The 16,250-nt window shown below is 43.2% G+C and overlaps 1 protein-coding gene across 1 annotated transcript in view; it reads right to left on the reverse strand.

The window, feature by feature from the left end:
• Nucleotides 1-10,816: 10,816 nt before the first annotated feature.
• Nucleotides 10,817-16,250, reverse strand: part of HPSE2 (heparanase 2 (inactive)) — a 180,670-nt gene continuing 175,236 nt past the window's right edge. Inside the window, exons 11-12 of the mRNA XM_042460947.1 lie at nt 14,770-14,916; nt 10,817-12,211 (exon numbers count right to left, since the gene is read on the reverse strand). Of these exons, the coding sequence (XP_042316881.1) occupies nt 12,046-12,211; nt 14,770-14,916 (313 nt within the window). The 3' untranslated portion in view covers nt 10,817-12,045. The remainder of the gene's footprint in view (nt 12,212-14,769; nt 14,917-16,250) is intronic.

Genomic DNA, 16,250 nt, shown 5'->3' on the forward strand with positions numbered 1-16,250 from the left:
CAGTCAATTATGACTAGCATTCATGTCAGGGACTACCTTTACATTTTACCTTTAGATTAATGCCACAGCCTGTTTCTGCCCAAATGTGGGTGCTTGAAGCAGTGGTGTCATCCCCTTTAGGGTGTCACCTGGTCTGCACCTCACACTCCCCAGTGATGCAACTGGGCAGGTCTAGGGTGACCAGAGGTCCTCCTCCTTTTCCAGCCACACTGGGGCTAATTTCGGCATTAAAGAGAGATTAAAATGTATTTAAAGCATCCCACCGATAAAGCAAAAATGTCAGGTAAGTGTGAAATGATTGATCACACGCAATTGTGAAAATAAAGTGATATCGGAATGCCTTGTCGCTGAAATCCCAAAAGTAAAAATGTGCGTTAATGCTTCTTTGTGTCGCTTTAATGGCAGATTGTTTTGTGCGACTCCTGTGAAATCGTTTCACGTAATACGTGATTTTCCCGGATGTTCACAGGATAAACTCCCGATCTCCTTCCTGTGATAAGTTGCCAAGACATGTCCTCCATTTCTTTCCAGCCTTCTCTCCAGGAGGAATCCCACAATCTCCTCCATTACCAGCATCAGTAAGAGTCATGCAACTGAATTTCTGTAGGAGTGTTCTTTGTTTTCTTTGGCCATGCCCTACGTTCCAGCCTTTCTGTATATAGAGAGATCTTAAGCATACTGAAAATTTTGCAGTATGAGTGTTCCTAAGAACCCTAATGCATTTGAGGAAGTAGGCTGAAGTCTATGAAAGCTCATGCTGCCAACTTCTTTCTTTCTTTCAGTCAGACCCAAAGGGGCTGCAAGATCTCTCTACAACGACTGATTCTACCGACTACATAATATAATAATAATACTTATTATAATATTATTTTTTATATATAACTTCTGCTTAATCACTTGGATCCAAGCAGATTACAACAATAAAATGAATACATTTAAACATTCTAAAAACCACTATCCCCCAGTAAAAACATAGTTGTATTAAAAGAGATTTAAACCAGAAAGACATTAAAACAATAGATAAATAACAGTTAAAATCAATAGAAGATTAGTAAGAAATTTATAGCCGGGTCCAGATAGGATGGAAAAGGGGATGGGAAAAAGGGGGGGGGAGGGGGGTAAATAGAGGTGGACCTGTTGTTGGAAAGGCCTGCTGGAAGAGAACCATCTTAATAGCCTTCTTAAAGGTTTCCAAGGTGGTGTAATTGATGGATTCTCATCCGACAGGTCGTTCCAGAGTCTAGGAGCAACTGCGATGAAAAGGAACACTGGGTCCCTGCGAAGTCTAGTCCTCTTTGGTGTGAGCAGATTCTTCCCAGCAAACGAAGAGTGCGGGGAGGATATATGGGAGAAGGCGTTCCCGCAAGAAATCGGACCCAATCCATGTAGGGCTTTAAAGGTTAAAACCAAAACACTTTGGCTGTTCAGACTGCCAAAATAAAGCTGCTTTGGGTTCTCTTGGAGGTATGTGTTTTAATGATGCATGCACACTAAGAATCCGGAAGCTGCACAAAGCTGCACTCCGGTGCTTAGGAATTGGTTGTGCTTTGGCGTTACTCCGGACTCTTAGACCCATGCATCATTTAAACAGCATACCTCCAAAGAGGACCCGAAGCAGCTTTATTTTGGCAGTCTTTACAAGCTTTCTATCTTGCCAGAAACTTAACAGGCAGCCAGTGAAGGATTTAAAACTGGTGTAATGTGGGCAAATTGTCATGGCCAGCCAAGACAGTCTCGGAGGATGGAGGAGGAGGATGGGGCTCTTCAGAGCAGAGGTAATTGAGGTACACCAGTCTAATCCTGTTCTGCCAGAATCCAGCCCTGATCTCCCCCCCAGAGGAGGAGGCGCAGCCAGGTCCTAGTGCTTGGGGATTCCTCTGGTGGTACAGCAGCCTAGTGGTGACTCTGGGGAGGAACCAAGCTTGAAGGTTCCCTTCTATAGACAACGCAGGCTGAAAGTGCTGGCAGACGCAGATCCCAGAGAACTGCTGAGAAAGCAATTAGCAATAGCCTGGTGGCATGGGGGGAGTTTCCCTTACTTAATGAGCAGAAAGACACCAACTCAGTGCCAGAGTTTATTGCATGATCCTTTGGTGTGACTGCTGCCTGCACTGGCTCCCTGTATCTTGACTCCTTGTTGCCTGACTCTTGACTTCAGAACGGAATGGACTATTGCTACCTTCTGGCTGACCTGACCCTGGACTGGACTGACTATCGTGACCTCTGTTATCATGACTTTGGCTTGGCTTTTGGTTTGCTTTTTTCTCTCTCTCCCTGCAAGGTTTGTGGACTACTTCCAGCTTCATAGTTAATTGCTTTCCTTATTGGTGTGTGTCTGTGGGTGCTGGCTGCAGTCCAGGACAAAATCTAGATGTGCCAGTAACCAGCCTGGCTGCCATATTCTGTACCAGTTGAAGTTTCCAAACTTGACACAGAGGTGCCCCATGTAGAGCGCATTACAAAAGTCAAGATGAGAGATTACCAGTTCATGTACTACTGTTTCAAGGTATTCCCACTCCAGGAAGGGACATAGTTGGCATATCAGCCAAAGCTGAAAGCAAGTGCTCCTGACCATCACATCCACCTGAGTTGTCAGATGGAGAGACTAGTCTAGGAGCACCCCCAAACTACGAACAGAGTCCTTCAGGGGAAGTGTGACCCTGTCCAGAACTGACTGGCATAACTCCATTCCTGGATTGAGAATCCCTATTACTAGTACCTCCGTCTTACCTGGATTCAACTTGAGTTTGTTTTCCCTCATCCAGTCCATTATCGCATCAAGACAGGCATTCAGAGGAGAGATGCCTTCTTTAGTCACTGCAGCAGTCTGAGAGATAGAGAAATATATTTGGGTGTCATTAGCATACTGATAACACCCTGCCCCATATCTCCAGATGATCTCACCAAGCAGCTTCATGTAAATGTTGAACATGGCTATAGCTTTGAATTCCAGCCTTCTGTCTTCCATTTCCACCTTTTGTCCTGGAAGACTTCCACAATGTCCTCTCTGTGGAGCATCACTAAGGCCCTTATCACATGGAGGGTTTTGCAGCTCTGATCCGAAGCCACTGCGGGTCCAACGATGCAAATTTACATTAAAATGTGATGTATTATCTCACGTGATTGCTTTCTATGGGGGGTCGTTCCGAGGCGGATCCACAGTCAATCCAAAGGGACTCCTGATTTTTGTGAATCAGGTAACAAGCAAATTCACAAAAATTGTTTCCAAGCTCACTTCAATTTCAATCCAAATTGGTCTGATGTGGAATGTAACTTTGCTTCCATTCTGGTACAACCCCCCCCCCCCAAACCTCCAAGGTCCCACATTTCCCATGATGCTGCGATGCAATTTTGCTCCATTAATTGTGGGTGCCCTCTTGGGACCCTTGCAGTTCGGGTAACATAACCCCACTGTTAGACAAGAGTTTATACAAACTAGTTTGTACAATACTTTTCCCAGAATTCCCCAGCCAGCTTACCAGGCTGTCTGAGGGTTTTCGGAAGCTGAAGTCCAAAATATATGTTCCCCAAACACTACTTCAGACAAGGCTAAGCGATAGGAATTAATCAGGAAGGAGGTGTAATTTGTGTCCCTTGGACTGCAAGTTATTTCCTATCAGCCCTAGCCAGCATAGTCAATGTTGATGAAAGCTGCAGTCCATCAACATCTGAAGGCCCCCAAATTGCCTCCAGGTAAATAGCAAAGGTCAGTGAACTGTCTGTCATGGGATCTCCAGGTCATAGTGATAGGACTTTATCACACGTAAGGAATTTCTCTTAATTTTGAATGAAAAGAAAGTGAGGCCAGAATGCATTCACATGAATTTGCTAGTTGAGTGAATTTACATGAATGCAAATTGCATTCGAACTGGCTTCCCATTGTCCGAAAACAGCATGTTATTGCCCGAATTTGCATGTAGTGGGTTATCATGCAATAACATTAAACCCCATGATTGCATTCAGATTGCCATTGGATTATACTTCCAATTTCCCTTGTCTGATAAACTCCATAGTCTGTGCTCTATTTCTTGAGAGTTAATTTGGGGATCCACCCTCAACCCATATTTAATTATCTTGTCAAGATAAGATGTCCCATACTGAAGTCAACAACCACTGAAAAATAAGAATGGTGACAATATTTGTGCCTCTGCATAAATGCCTGCTGCTGGCATCAGTACAAAGGTAGGAAGGATAAAGTAAGGCTTTCTCTCTTTAAATCTTTCTATGAGAACAATTTTTTAAATGAAAAAATCGAGCCCTAGTATTATATTTTGATGTGAAGTAGAATGATCTATGGTGAACTTGTAAAGGGCACTCTTTGGGCAAACAATTTAGGGATTTGTCTTGTCTTCAATCACAGTCAGGGGATGAGCAATGCAGAGAGCATTGCTCATCCAGTGCTTGCCTAAAAAAGGCATAAAGGCTATTTCTTCTTGGCATTTATTTCTCGCTACTGTATTGTTCAATATTGCAATAAGCAAAGAGAATTACAAAATAATCTGCACAATACAGATGGGAGACAATGTAGCAGCAATTGAAGTGAGGGAGGAGGGATGGTGGGATTGCAAGTGAATAACCTTTCTTGTCTTTAATAGATTTCTCAATTTACTGTGACACAAGGATGGAAATCATATGGCTGGCAGACTTAATGTATCCTGCAAGGTTCCCCATTCTGTTTCATGGCATTCTCCTGAGCCACACACCTATTCAATAAGATTTAATCACTAGTGCAATGTACTGAGGAAGAGACATTTAACACTCTTTCTCCAGGGCACCATGATAGGGATAAGATCTAAGGCCCTGTACACACGGTCCCTTTAGCATGTCCTGGCGACATGCTACAGTTGCCTCGGGGTGCTGTTTCCAGACGCCCCACAACCCTAGGATGTCACCAGAACGTCACAGCTGTGCGGCGCCGTATACACAGTGTGCACAGCTGTGACGTCACTGACGCGCGCCTTCCAGACGGGCATGCCCGGCAGTGACGTCCTCGCACCACTGCAAGGAGTTTGCGGCAGTGCTAAAAGGAGCCACTTTTTAGCAGTCCTTTTGTTTCCACGTAGCCGTGCTGCGCAATTTGGTTGCTGTGGTGCGGTTATGCGGAAAAGAGAGGTGGCCACTGGCCGCCTCTTTCTGGCGGTCTGTACCCCACCTAAGTCTTCTTCACTGTTCCACTAACTTGAAAATGTTGTGTGAATGATCCTGTTTGCCTGCCTCAGAGGGTTCCAGGTCAAAGCAGGCACAGTTTTATTTTCCAGGAGAGCAGAAACTAGGCTAGAGAGCCAGCATGAGGTAGTGGTTTGAACACTGGACTCTGGAGACAAGGATTCAAATCCTTGCTGGGTCTTGGAAATGGAGAAGTCACAGTCTTTCAGACTTATAGGAAGGTAAAGGCAAACCTGTCTGAACTAAGCTTTCCAAGAAAATCCCATGATAGGGTCACTTTAAGATCACCATAAGTTGGAAAAATGAAGGCACACAACAACAGCAACAACAACATTAACAAGCCAGGCTAAATAAAGACCTGAGATGATCCCACTTGAGGGCTGGAACAGCAAGACTTGGCTCATTTCCACTACGATAAGGTCCGAATCTTGATGTGAGTTTTATGGCCCTAGTCCCCATTGGAACTCAAATCTAATCCTCATTTGATCGATTCCAGTGGGAAAAACGCATGGCAAATGCCAAAAGCCCAGGACATATAGGTAGCCATTTTTTTACAGGATCTTTTGGGAAGCTTCGATCCTGATCCACATCCAATAAGTGGGAATGCCAGATTGGGATCGATTCTTTCAGAGGGGAAGGGAGGGGCAAATGGCAGAGGGATGTGTGTCATCCATCCCCAGAGATGGCTCTCACACACACCCAGTGCTGCCTTTTGGGGTCCTTTTTTAAAAAACAAAACAAAACAAAAAAGCTAATTGCAAAATTGATAGATTGGCAAAGCAACTACTCGCAAAGGGGCGAGTAGCTGCTAAGCCATTCAACTGATTTTGCGATTAGTTTTCCTTAAAAAAAAATCCTCCTTCTCCTCCTTCCAGCTCCCTCCCCCAGCCTCCTCCTTCCTTCCTACCTTCCTGCATTCCTTCCCTCTTGCCTTCCTGCTGCTGCCACTTCCCCAGGGCTGGTGGGGCTTCCAGGCCAGCTTTGCTGTCAGACCTCTGCCACTTCCCCGAGTCTGGTGGGGCTTCTGGCGCTGCTGCCATGCCAGCCAGCATGGGGCAAGTGGCAGCAGCAGAGGTGCAGCAGCACTGCTGGAAGCCCCACCAGTCCCAGGGAAGTGGCGGAGGCCCAGCAGCCCCTGGGGAAGCAGCAGAGGTGTGGAAGGCAAGAGGGAAGGAAAGCAGGAAGGCGGAGGGAGGGAGGGAGGGAGAGAAAGGAAGCGGACCTTTCGAAGGGGTCCAGGGGGGCTGACTGGCTGAAGGGCTGTTTGTCTTCCCCAGCTCCAATGGGAATGACAAGCATGCCAAAGAAAAAAGTTGATTCCAAACAGTCCCCCATTTCATAGTGGGAACAAGGGGCCTTTTGGAAGCAATTATTATAGTGGGACAGAGCCCAGATCGAATGCGGGTTATTCCACCAGTGGGATTGACCCCTCAGAAATCTGAAATCCTGCAAATATGAGTTAAAATGGATTGCAGTAGATCAAAGTGTAGATTGGTAGAATGCTGGAGAGGGCTGGGGAGCGGAAGATGAATCACAGGTAGAATTCTGTGCAGTCCCACTCCTCGATACACAAACTGCTTTATCAGTACTTGTGGGAGGTTGCAACACTGTCCCATTTTGCTGTATAAAACCATATTTCCCCCTTCTTTCAACCAATTGCCTGCCATATCTTCAATAAATTCTTTTTGGCTTCCTTTCATTAGACATTGCGTGTCCTCTGATGACAGTAGGGGAAAGAATGAAGAGAAATTTTGTGCTTGTCATTAGACTTCTCTGGCCTCATACCCACTTACAGATAAATCATTGTGTGATTTGAATCGATGGATTGATTTGACATCAGATCGTGGTTTACACCATACTTGCCCCGATTGCATTTTCTGCGATCAAAATAATCCACTCGTGGTTCCCATTCATGAATGAATCGATTCAAAATGATTCGGTTCCAGCTGGCCGAAGGGGAAATTTGAATAGATTCTGATTCACTTGTGGTTCACACTTGCGCAAAATCGATTTATTGAAAAACAAGCGGAAAAAATCAGCATAAAAAAAGACACGGGTTAAATGGGTCTGGAGCATGGCCCCCTCTCGGAATCACTTCAGCAATTCAGATTAAGTGGGAATCAGGGTCATTTGAACTGGTTCAAACAGATTTGCGATCCCGTTTAAAAGGTAGTGGGAATGAGGCCTCTGTTTCCATAGCCTTGTCCAACTTGCATTTCTATGAGCCTTTCTAAAGAGCTGTTGCTAGAAGGAGGGGCAGATCTCAGAAAAGTTACTTTGGACAATGAGAATCTCCCAGTGAGCATGTCCAGTGTTGCTAGAATGCCTTTCAGTTGTATTGTTCTTTAATTACATTATTCAGGTGCAGTATATAGCCACTAACATAGGAACTGCAGGATAACAATGTGGTTGGTGTTGGAGCACATGCTTTTTTTTCATTTCTTACCAAAGGGATAATCCAGCAGGCTCCCGACATATTTATGTGTATTCTGCAGCAGCCACTTGTTACATCCTTGATCTTGGGAAGTGGCCATATAGCCTGGAGGATTCTGGAAGTTGCCATCCAAAAAAGTAACTTTCTTAAGGCCCTTATCACACGTGCAAAATTTGAAGTTATCCCAGGGTCAATGTGAAGGCAATGCAGGGGCAATCATGGGGTTTCAATGAGGAGCCATCTTAAACACAATCGGACATGAGAGGATTTGGAAAGAGGGCTTTCTGTTTAAGGTGGGCTGTCCAAAGTGCCTTGTGGTTATTTCTTCTCTTTCTTTTAGTGCATTCTTCATTATATTTTCATTGATATGCAAAGTATTTTATTGTCTCTTTTATTGCCAAGACTATTAATTGCTGTTGTCCTTTGTGTGCCTTCAAGTTGTTATGGCGACCCTAAGGCAAACATATCACAGGGTTTTATTGGTAAGATTTGTTCAGAGGGGGGTTTCCTTTGCCTTCCTCTGGGGTTGAGAATATGACAAACTATTCATATGAATGTTTAATTGCTTAATATTATTGTCAGTACTGGAGATTGTTACCTGCTCTTTTGATGTACGTTTTATATTTTGATTAATATATATTTTGATCAGTATATTTAAAATAATTTGATATTTTAAATTAAGTGTTGGATTTGTGCAGCCTATGAGTTGTACATAGTCCCTAGGCCCTGTGGAAGTACCCAGAAATTATTCAATCCTGATTTTTTAAAAAGCTGCTAAAATGCTCCACCACCCCCCCCCCCCAGCACCTCCACCCCAAATTTCATTTTTGCACCTAGGTGCTGTTTCACCACATTTCAGACAAGCAGAAAATCACTTCCAAAAGCAACCAGAATATCATTCCAGTTGTAGGAAATGACACTATCACATTTAAAGGTGCTAAAAATGGCAAAATATTTGTACCATACATCTGAGATAGATATAATAGTGTTATTGGATGAGTTCAGGCTCACGGTATCTGTGGTAGCAGCAGTGGTTTGAGGGTAGTGGTGTCCAGTGATGGAATTATAAAAATAAAGTCTTGCACAGGAATGACAGGGGCATCTAGATGCTTCCCACACTTGGTGCCATAGTGGTGCGGCAGGCATAGGGTCTCACAATTGGTGGCAGAGGGTGAGACAAGAGGACGACCCTTATAGTATGCATCATCTTTTCTCTATTTGCTCTCTGCAGTTTAGAAAGCAAACTGCAAAGCACCTGTTGATTCCATATTATTATCTGTTTCCATATACCAAAAACGCTGTTTTATTTTCTCCATATATGGCACTAAAGCCTTCATACATCTTAAGACTTCCTTATGAAAGAATACACTCCAGCTCTTGAATTTGATTCCGACTAGACTGGTGCTGACTGCAGGCTGTATGTATCCTAGCATTTGGTCTCCTTTGCCCACATTTTTGAGACAGAAATGTAAATGATCGAAAGGACTCCAGTCTCATCTTTACTTTAAAAATAAATAAATAAATAGAGCTCTCAAATCATTTTTTAAAAAAATAAGGTCCAATCTGCTTAGTTAGTTCAGGCCTGGGTCCCTCTTCTGTTTTCTGCCAACCTGTTAAAGAGACATATCCATTTCATAGAATTCTGTTCTATCCTCCAGGAGGTCTGTACAAAGAGATTAGTGTATGAGATGAGAGCTATTACTAGAGCAGGGAGACATGGAGATGATGTTGTTGCCAGGTCTATGACTGAAAACTGCACCTGCATATTTAAATACTTTGAGGCACTACCATATAGGCTCCTGACTTGTTCCTCTAAAACTTCCTTTGCCCAATTTTCTCTATCTGTAACAAACTGAAGATTATTAATTTGTCCACACAACAGATATATGGCGAAATTGGGTGAGAGAACCTGTGGAGAAATGGAGTAGACAGTGCAGTAGCTACATGTTAGTAAATCAGAGCTTTTGGCAATGCAACTGCCTCCAAGATCATATCTGAACAACCCAAGTAAAAGGGTTGGCCAGAAAGGTCTAGCAAAAATGAATTTCTGTTACTGTTTGTAGGCTGTCATCTGTTTAATCTTATATTGTTGGAATTAATTTGGTGGATCTGATACAGTATGGTAGTTAAAAAGCAGAGAATGGCAAGAGTTAAAAGGAGCATCCAAGTTCAGCTAGTCAAGTGCTATTGATATGGGGAATATGCCTACAGACTGATGTTTGAATTCTTGACTCCGTTAGAGAAAAAGCCACTATGTCCTCCATCTGCAAAACAGGATTAAAAATACTGACCTACCATATAAGCACTGTAAGATTTACAAACCAATAGTAACAAAACGAAAAGAAAAAAGAAAAAAGAAAAAGAAAAACAAACTTGAATATGATAGAGCAAGTGGGAATCATATGGTTTTCTAGAAGCTTTTGGGCTACAAATACCAGCATTCTTCACCATATTCTTAGCTAGAGCTGCTGAAACTTGCAGTCTAACAGCATCTAGAAGGACACATGATTCCCACCTCTGTTTATATAGCATTACATAAATGCTATTATGTCACCTGACAATATTATTTTGCTTTTGCTTTTCAAGTTATTCCTTTCTACTGACTGACATTCTAGGGGAAATACTGTATAAGACTCTCTAGTGTCTAGATAGTGCAGTGCAAGGCAATATTTACAATCACTCTTCCCAAGTGTCTTTGCTCCTGGGACCCCCAGATGCAAACAAGGTATTTTGAAAAGATCCAGCAGCTAGACACCCACTCCTCCTCTTTCAACACCATGCAGGAAACAGTAGAGCCCCTGATACTGTTGTTGCTGTCACTGTCTTCCTCATCGACTTTTTCTCCCATAGTTGCCAGAGTGAATGGACAGGGTGATGAGAAAGAAAGAAAGCGGTGTATGTAGCAGGGGGGAGGGGGAAATTTAGCTTTATATGAGGACTGGAGGTGTCTTCATGTTCAAGGGTGCCTTTTATGGGGATTTAATAATAGCAACCTTCTCCTTGGTTGCATCCCATGTGACTTTATTGGGCTTGGACGAGAACACCTAAACCTCGCTTCCTGACATCTGTAATTTTTTGCCCATCTTATCACCTGCAAGAATACTCTAATTTCTGTGAGTGCAAGTAGCAGAGCTGATCCCTGAGTTGCATCCAAAGATTACAGTCAGGGATCCAGTTGCTTGCTGCTGGCTCCAGGAAAATGGAAAGAAGATTGTTAATACTCAAAGGGAAATATGGTTGACAGCTGAAATTAGCTGTGCAATCTGGTGAAATGCAAGTACCAGTTGTAGAGAGTATAGGCACCAACCAGGCCCAGAGTCCTGAAACAAAAATATGATAGCAACTTTCAAGTATGTAGGCTGCCATTTTGAACTGTAATTTCTTCCTTGAAGGCAGGGCCAATCTCTGACAAATTCCTTTCTCCCAGTTATTCAAGTACCCTTTTCAGTTCTTCAGAAAATATAATTTAATAATTAAGATTTGCAGCAAATGCTCCCAGGTGGCAGCATTATTGACAGTGGCCAATACCAAACCCTCTCCTCCTCCACCCGACAATGCTGCTGAACTGAAGCAGCTGCAGACATCCCAATAGTTTTTATCTGGATTGACATATGGTGTATGCCTTTCCTCTGCAGCAACAATTAGCTGCTTATTTTTGTAAGAGGTTGTTCTGGGTCCTGCATCAGCACATGCCTTGCACAACTGCATCTGTTTGCATACTCTTCTGGGCTCCATCTCATGTCCAAAAACTGCATAGAGTTCTCTATTGTCAACTGTGTATACTTTGTTTTTGTGATGGTTGCCAGCGGGGGAAATAGTGTCCACAGGAATAAAGCTTAAAGGCCTAAATTATAAAGCTTTCCCTGTTGGTACCCTTTTGGTAGCTACTGGAATGATGGACGCAATACCTTTCCATATGCTCAGCAAAAATAGCCAAGAGATCATCTCTCTTTTAAAATTATTCTACCTGGCCACCAGGTGGCACAAAGTCCTCAATTTAGGATAGACTTCAGTGTTTAAGATGCATCCATAGTTTAAGATGTTTCCCAGGCTGTCAAGAAGAGGGCAGCATAGGCAGCTTTCCATGGAAATGTCACTTTGCAGAAGGTTCAAGTTTCCCTACTCATCTTTTGCAATAGCATTTGAGTACTCTGTTCTCCAGTAGGACAGCTTGCAAGTCAATTCCAGCTAGCTTGTTCTTTCCATAAAGAGAAAAATAATTTGGCTTTGATCCAGCTGAGGTAGGAGGAAAACACTCCTCCTCTTCTTTCTCAGGTCCATCATGCAGGTGCTGTCATTGCCATCTGTACAGGCAAAGAATTCAGTTTGTGAAATGGCCACCAATGCTTTCAGACTGACCCTCTTCTAGTTTTTTCAGGGGTCTTTTCATCCTCGTTTCTCTGTGATGTCTGTTGAGCCTACCAAGAAATGCCACATGCCAAGAGCTATCGATATCGGCAGGCAAGAGCATTGACATTCTTCACCACATAGAAACTCATTGTGAGTGGTGGAATCACCAGGGTCCGGCCAGGACGAAGAGAACGTGGTTTCAGGTTTGGTAGGCTTCCATCATCCATCATGGTGAGCAGCTGCCCATTAAGCAGCACTGACCTGCACACAGAGAGCAAATGCATGAGAAATCCCTTCAACCAAGCAGGAAAGAGAAGGCTGGCCCCTTTCCCAGGTAATAGGAGAGATAAGAAGGTTTACAGATGGACGGGTGAAATTTTTATGATAGTGATGAAGAACACAGAAATACAGGAGAACTACCTTTTAAGTTGGTGGGCAGCTTTTCCTCTACATGCAAATCCATGATAGACTCTCACAAGTGTATATAGACAGTAACTCTCCAATGCTGCATCACAGACCTTCCCCACTGGACAACCCCTCAGGATTTACAGGGGTTAGAGCAGCTACAATAACAGTAGCAAACATACAAATGGGTGGGCAAAAGCAAGCCAGAATGAAAGTGTTTCTGGAACTGCCAGCTATTCTTCTGCTGCTAATATAAAGCGTCCTATTCATGCTTTCCCCCAGTTAATCTGGACATATGCTCATGGACCAGAACACCCCTTTCCATCATTAATCTCTCAGATGTATCTCTTTTGCCCCCTCTCAGCAGAGCTTGAAAAATTGCTTTTAAAAGAAAATTGTATTTTTTTAAAAAAATTATTTTTTGCAGCGGGGGAGGCTGTGAGGAATTTTAAATGTAATCCTCTTCACTTTCCCACTTCCCAAAAGTAACTACAATAGATGCTTTTAGTTATTTTAAAATAACACAATCTGAATGCTGCTAATGATTATAGTCTATGGTACAAATCACCTCCTCTCATCCACCTTGTCATTGCCAGAACATCCACAACAGAGCGTAAGTCAGCAGGACAAGACACAGTATAAACCAGCACATGAACTATGTAATATTCTTTGCCCACCATTTAATAAGCCCTCTCCCCCTTCTGCAACTACAAAGGATCTGGTCCATGTGGACCCCCAGGGGTCCATGGGAGACTCGGCAGGGGTCTACAGGGCTCTAATCTTCACATTTTTTGACGAGTTTTGGGAATACGGTAGAAATGTAGCAGCAGGGGGTCCACCAAAACCAGTAAAAATTTGAAAGTGGTCTATGAGAAAAAAAAGTTTGGGAACCTCTACAGCTAAGAAGTGGAGTCATCTCTTGTCAGGTTGCAGTTGTAATTGGAAAATTTGTCATTGAAAGAAGAAAATGTTTTAATTTTATTTTAATCTCCAATTTTAATTGTATCATGTTTAATCCTATTTTAATGGGGGGGGGAAGGATTTGAGACATAATATTGAATGTGGATATTTTAATGTGTTATGAGCCGCTTTGATTGTCTCATCACAGAAAAGTGGGAGAAAAATAAAAGTTTTACTTATTCATTTACTATAAAACAGTTATACCTAATTAGCTGTCATAACTGGTTACTATCAAGCTCTGTCTCACATAATGCTACAAATAAGGTGCATCCAGTGATATGAGCTTTAGAATGGATAAAAGGAAGTATTTCATCATCTAAAAAGTAGACTGCGGAATTCACCACCACAAGATGTACTAACTTGGCCAAGTTTAAAAAGGGTTTAGACCAGTGGTTCCCCACCTGTGGGTCGGGACCCCTTTGGGGGTCGAATGACCCTTTCATGGGGGTCGCCTAAGACCATTGGAAAACACCTATTTAATTACAGTTATGAAGTAGCAACAAAAATAATTTCATGGGTTTGGGTCACCACAACATAAGGAACTGTATTAAAGGGTCGCGGCATTAGGAAGGTTGGGAACCACTGGATTAGACAGACTGATGGAGGATAAGGCTAGTCATGATAGCTCTAGTACGTCCAATATTGTTACATTTTAGCTACTGCTTCATGTTCTTATTATGGACTACAAGTGAAAAGTGAAAATATTGAAATAAATAAATAATAAATATGAAAATGATTACATTCTATACCAAGGCAACTTCAAAGATAGCCCTCTTTTTTAAAAGAGAAACAATATAAAGAGAGTTCTGTGATACCTTAAAAGCTAAAAGATTATTTTGATATAACCTTTGTGACAGCAGACAAAATGAAATCAAGGGGTCTGTGTGGATCAATGATAGGTGGACTTAAAGCACTTCAGGAAGTGGCCAATGTAGGTAAGCAGAGCTTGGAGAAGGGTTTGGTTTTTTTGGACCATAACTTCTCAAGCAGCATTTCCAGTAGACATGTGGGCCCTGTTGGCACAGTGGTTAAATGCCTGTACTGCAGTCACTCACTCAAAACCATATGGTTGCGAGTTCAAGACTAGCAAAGGGGCTCAAGCTTGACTCAGGCTTGCATCCTTCCAAGGTTGCTAAAATGAGTACCCAGATTGTTGGGGGCAAATTAGCTTACAGTTGTAAATTGCTTAGACACTGCTTAGGCGGTATGAAGCAGTATATAAATGAAGCTGTAGGATTATGTGAACTGGAGTCTAAAAGTAATTTTTTCCAAGTTCTGCAAATGGGTAATAGGGGGAGCACTACAGGTTGATATTACCTGCATTAGCACTTAGCATGTCTTCTTAGTTTTCTAAGGCTTTTGTGTCAGTGGCCTCTGATGTCAACATGGCGGATGGGGTGGGCAATTCCCACCAAATACCATTTCCCACTCCCTGCCAGAGCAACAGTGCTTACCTAGAGCGTAGCCCTTCTTGACCAGAGGGCTGCAGCACATACTGATGGACGAGTTTATCCCGAAGGGTTCCCACTAACTTGATTTTCTTTCGGGACCGATGCAGGTTGATGATATAAAGTGTGATGGAACCACGGACATAACTGTGGCTGTAAGAAAGATGGAGCAACTAAGGGTAAGTTATGTGTATACTTCTCAAGATGCAGTTGACTTCCATGATAGCATTTCACATCCCAGCACAATATCACCCTGTCACAGGGAACCATGTATAGGATCAGTAAACAGAACTATAGTCCTTTTTATTTAGCTTAACTGGGCAACAGTGTGAAGACCTTGCTGCACTTTAGTTCAGGGGCCTGCCCTGCCATATCTTTTAGTTCTGTCTCTCTTTTGCAAAGAAAGTTTTGGCTAGAGCATGGCCACAATACATTCTGCAGCATAATAGAGTGTGTCACCTCAATTCAGCCATAACTCTTTATCCTCCTCAGTGTACACGAGGTCCTATATCTCCAGCAGTGTGGAGCTATGAGAATGGGTCATCCAAGGAATCTATCTTGAGTCATAAACAGAGACTGAAAAAGTAATCCTTTGAACTACAATTCCCAGAATCCCCCAGCCATACTGGCTGAGGGATTCTGGGAATTGCAGTTTAAAGAGATGACTTTTCCAAGCTCTGACCGTTTTAGGCACATCTTGCAATTTGTATTGGCAAGGACTAATTTATAAGTACTGCTTGTGGAAACAATATTTAGGAAACTCCAGGTGTGACACATTATCTCTTTAAAAAGACCCTGTAAGAGATAGAGCAGAAATGCTTCAAACAATAGGGTGTGCTTGTGAAATGCAGTTTCCCCTCCAACTGCCCTGGGCATAGGATGGAGCCAAGGGGCTGCCCATCTGTGCTAGCCTGCCTTTCCTTCCTCACCTGCCCTGTCCCAATTGCCAGTTAGCTGTCAGTCATTGGGCAGGTTTCCCTCTAGGAATGGGAGGCTTGTTGAAAGCATCTGGGCCATGTGAGGGAGCAACAATAGGGACCTGTGTGTGCAGGAAGTTCCAGGTCCAGACTTGCAAGATACTTTGAAAAGGCTTATCACAGAAACTCTATCTAGGCTAGGTGCCCCAAGCAGGGCAGTGGGGAGCGGGGATGCAGGGAGACAAGGCACTGAAACCAGACCCTGGGGCCTTGTTGGAAATGCACTCCTTTGATCTTATCCTGATAGGAGTTGTACCACAAAGGTTTTCGCCCAGAGATAGTTGCTGCTCTTCCCTATCATCGCCAGGGCCATTCCCCAGCCACAACCTGAGCAAGGAAGGATACAGGATTGTGCACAATGAATGGGGAGAGCAGGAGGAAAAAAAGCTCTCATACAGCACCCCAGGAACACAGCCCAGGAAAATTAACTTTTGTGATTACAGTTTACTGACTGGGGGATTTGGACAGCGGTAGTCTAAGGAAAGTGACTTTTCCAAGGTTTGCTTTTGG

This window comes from Sceloporus undulatus, chromosome 3, assembly GCF_019175285.1.
Source record: "Sceloporus undulatus isolate JIND9_A2432 ecotype Alabama chromosome 3, SceUnd_v1.1, whole genome shotgun sequence".
Taxonomy (NCBI): domain Eukaryota; kingdom Metazoa; phylum Chordata; class Lepidosauria; order Squamata; family Phrynosomatidae; genus Sceloporus; species Sceloporus undulatus.